At 37.3% G+C, this 4237-nt stretch overlaps 1 protein-coding gene across 1 annotated transcript; it reads right to left on the reverse strand.

The window, feature by feature from the left end:
• Positions 1 to 2373: 2373 nt before the first annotated feature.
• Positions 2374 to 3366, reverse strand: LOC119190991. The gene has a single exon (XM_037444684.1). The coding sequence runs from the start codon at positions 3364 to 3366 to the stop codon at positions 2374 to 2376; it is 993 nt and encodes a 330-aa protein (XP_037300581.1).
• Between the last annotated feature and the right edge of the window lie 871 nt (positions 3367 to 4237).

Here is a 4237-nt window from a genome sequence, read left to right on the forward strand (position 1 = left end):
TTCATGTCGTCCGCATATAATAATATTTTGGAATGAATAAAGCTGTGAGATATGTCATTAATGAATATAATGAACAGCAGTGGCCCCAACAAGGACCCCTGCGGAACCCCTGACGGAATAAACATTGCTCTCGAAGAAAAACCGTTCAGAACAACAGTTTGACACCTGTTCTCAACGTATGACGAAAACCATCTGTAAAGGTTACCTCTAATTCCCAGGGATAGTAATTTATGCAGTAGAATTTTGTGGTCAATACGATCGAAGGCCTTACTAAAGTCCGTGTATATAACATCCACCTGACCACATCGAGACATGTGATGTGTTAAGAAGTCATTGCACAGAATCAAGTTTGAAGTGGTGGAACGCCCTTTTAGAAAACCATGTTGATAATCGCTAAAGCTATGTTTGAGAGCACTGTAGAGTTGTTGATAAACAATTTTTCTAAAATTTTTGCGAATAAACAAAGCTTCGAAATCGGTCTATAATTTTCAACAGAGTTTTTGCTCCTTTTTATGAATAGGCGTAATAAGTGCGCATTTCCATATGCTCGGCACCACGCCAAGATCAAGTGACCGGCGGTATAATATTGTGAGAGGAACACTGAGACTTTTCGCACATTTAACAATGAAAGATGAAGGAATGCCATCAGGCCCCGCCGATTTATTGGAGTCGATAAATTTAAGCAGTCTGTACACCTCAAGTTCACGCACTTCAATTGATGGTAAATCTGCACAAACATTGGCAGACTCATTGATATCGTAAGTGCCTGACGAACATGAGAGAAAATTTGAGTGAAAGTAATCACCAAACAGATTACAGATCTCCACTCCATCCTCAGAGGACCGATCTCCATATTTTATAACAGAAGGATAACAATGTGACTGCTTCTTGGATTTAACGAAGGACCAAAACGCCTTGGGGTTCTTACGAATGTTATTTTCGATAAGTGAGATATATTTTACGAACATCTCATTTTCAAGAATCTTGGCTCTTTCACGTAATAGAACAAAAGACTGATAATCGGAGACATTACCATATTTTCTGAATTTACTGTGGTATTTAGTTTTTTCTTTTAAAATTTTAATTAGAGGGCTTTTGTACCAAATAGGGTACTTATATTTGGGAACAATAGTTTTGGTAGGAATATATGAGTCGCGTAATTTGTAGAGGACGTCATAAAAGAAGGTTAAGGACTCCTCAAAGGTCAACGCACCAAATTCTTGCAGCCAATTAACTTTATCTAATTCCGTGCAAATTGCATCAAAATCTGCTAAATTATATAAAAACTTCACACGTGGATTTTCGGTAAGCATATGAAGTTGAACAAAGTCAACCACGGCGCATAATGCTTTATGGTGTGGATCTTCGGGAACAAGTGGGTCAATGCAACTTGTTACATTTATATCATTGTTAGAGAAAATTAGGTCTAAGATCCTATTATTACAATTAGTATAGGAATTGTATTGAAACAAGTTACATGCATTGAGATTGACAAAGAAGTCGCCCTGGACATGACCATAGATGTTAACAGGATACAGAGAGATGCTATCATCTGCCGGGACCCAGTTTATGTGCGGCAAATTGAAGTCACCAAAACCACAAATTTATCAGCAGGATGATTTAAGACAATCTTAATTAAATTGTCTGAGAAATTGGCTAGTTGATCGGCCATTGAGAAACCGAGGTTTTCAGGGCAAATATAAACAACACATAGGTGCATTTTATATGATATATTAGGATTTTTGTGTCGGAGGGTTAGCGTTACCCACAAATCCTCAGCTGGTGAACACCAATCACTGCAAACTTCTGCTGGAAGGTCACGCCTTACAGCAATAAGCACTCCTCCGCCCCGAGACTGGTTAGTTTGACAATAATTCCGGTCACGTCTCCAAATAATGTAACGGTTATCAAACAATTCACTGTCCTCTAAACCATCCGCAAGCCATGTCTCAGTCAAGCAAATAACATCGAAACAATTAGACAGTAAATTCTTATAAAACATGTGTGTCTTCGTCCGCAGCCCACGAACATTTTGATAGTAAACATTAATGAGCATTGTAAATTAAATCATAGCAGGCATTCAATACAATCATATAAAAAATGGAACGGTAGCAAATAAAAAAAAAACGTGTATGTGAAGCATCAGAAGCAGAACAATCAAGCAAATTGAAACCCTAAATAAGAGACAATACAAATTAAACTTGTAATTACGACACAAAGCGGAACGATCGACCCAATGCGATAAGAAAACAAAAGGACTGCGAGCGCACAAAAAACCGGGGCAAAAAATACAGTTGTTTCTCAAACTGTGTGGTGCGTAGATATAATAAAGCTGAACATTAGTAATGTAAAACAGGCAATGGACTATTCTAATTAATGAATGAGTTTTTTTAAATCCTCTTCTGTTTTGATGGCCAAGATAGGGGAAGTTGAGTTTTTTCGTATAAGTATTTTGCAACTTTTTACCCACACATAAGCAAAACCCTGCTCCTTGGCAACCGATTTGGTTTTGTTCAGTAACAACTTATTGTCCAACGTAAGATGGTCATTGACGAATATCCTTGTGTCACCTTGTAGTCCAATATTAGAGGATAAGATGGCTTTGTGTTTCTTAGCGGCAGCTACAAAATCATCCTTAATATAGCGGCTGTGAACGGAACATATTATGTTCTTACTGCGGTTGTTACCTCGCATCGGGACCCTCGCAATATAGTTGATCTGCTCCTTAGGAATTTTGAATGCAATAAGTTCACCAATTCTCGACACTATTTCAATTAGGTTTTCAGTCTTAGCCTCAGGTACTCCCTTAAACTCGATATTATTCATACGTGATCTTTGCTCACATTCACGTCTGTAGCTCTCCAACTCTTTGAACCTGTTCCTTAAAGAAAACATCTCGGTCTCCATCTTCATCAAACCTTCCACCTCAAGTTCAACTTTCGATGTTTTGCTTGTTAGCACATCCAAAGAATTATGGGCGAATTCAATAGAAGATTTCATGCATTCTAAATTAGTCTTGACGGATAATAGTTCGGTCTTCATCGATTTCAAGTCAGCCAATTCAGACTGAATCGCCTTTATATTTTCAATTATGGTAGGTAGTGATGCCATTTGGGCCGATAAATGTTTGAGTTCAGACAGAATACCGTCAAGATCACTGGTAGAAAGACCCTTGGACGACGAACGTGGACTTGCTGCTGCCGATGACTTACAAGTGCTGCACTTCCAGGTCAATTTCCTATCACCGAGCTTGCGCCATCCACCTTCTGTGATACCAGCACAAGGAAAGTCAAACCGAAGTTGACATGTTGAACAAAGCACGCCATCTCTAAACTCAATTCCACAACGACTGCACGAAAACGACATAATTTGTAGTAGATTCGAAAGTGCACAAAGATTGAGAACCGTAGGCGGTAAGCAGGTATCGCAACTACTAGTGTGGACGTGCGGTCGATCAGCTGACTGCCGAAATACTGAAATTATAATAGTATCTTTTTTTTATACATGATATCTAAACTGTAGTGCGTGCATATTATAAAATAGAATCCCTCGCCACGTCTGCCTGTATGAACGCGATAAACTAAAAGCTACTAAACTAATTTAGATGAAATTTAAATTCGTTCAGTCGTTTTTTTTGCCATAGAAATAATTTAAGGCCCTAGAAAGGATATAGGTTACTACTATTTATCTTGACTTTTATCTCGTGAAAAACTCTTTAATGCTAACAAAGCCGCGAACGAAAGCTATTGTCTTATATTTAATACCTACTGTCAAGAAGCTTAAACCATGAAAATGATCTTGCAGTACTCTGAGATTTCTTAATCAATTTCAAAGTATACAGAATACGTGGGTGAGGCCGCAATGTATTAGCGTAATAGCGTTCTATTTGAGAAGTGAATTTTACAATATAGCGGCAAGATTTCATGTCCTCAAATAAAATAAAATGTCTGAGACAACAGATCTGAGGCGGTGATAAATATATGAATACCACAGCAAATATTTTTTTCTATTACGTGACTGTTACTGTATCCGTAATTACTTTTGTGAATTATGCATTTTTTCAAGAAAAATATATACAAAATGGTTTTAGGTAAACTCTCCGAAAACACGTCAAATTGATTTTGATTTATTTATCAGTTTCAGATTACACAGTACATTCATATTTATATAAGTAGTATAGTATTCTTATAATCTCTGAAACTACAAAATCCATTCTGAAAATGTTTCTATAATGAGG

Source organism: Manduca sexta, chromosome 28 (genome assembly GCF_014839805.1).
Source record: "Manduca sexta isolate Smith_Timp_Sample1 chromosome 28, JHU_Msex_v1.0, whole genome shotgun sequence".
NCBI lineage: Eukaryota > Metazoa > Arthropoda > Insecta > Lepidoptera > Sphingidae > Manduca > Manduca sexta.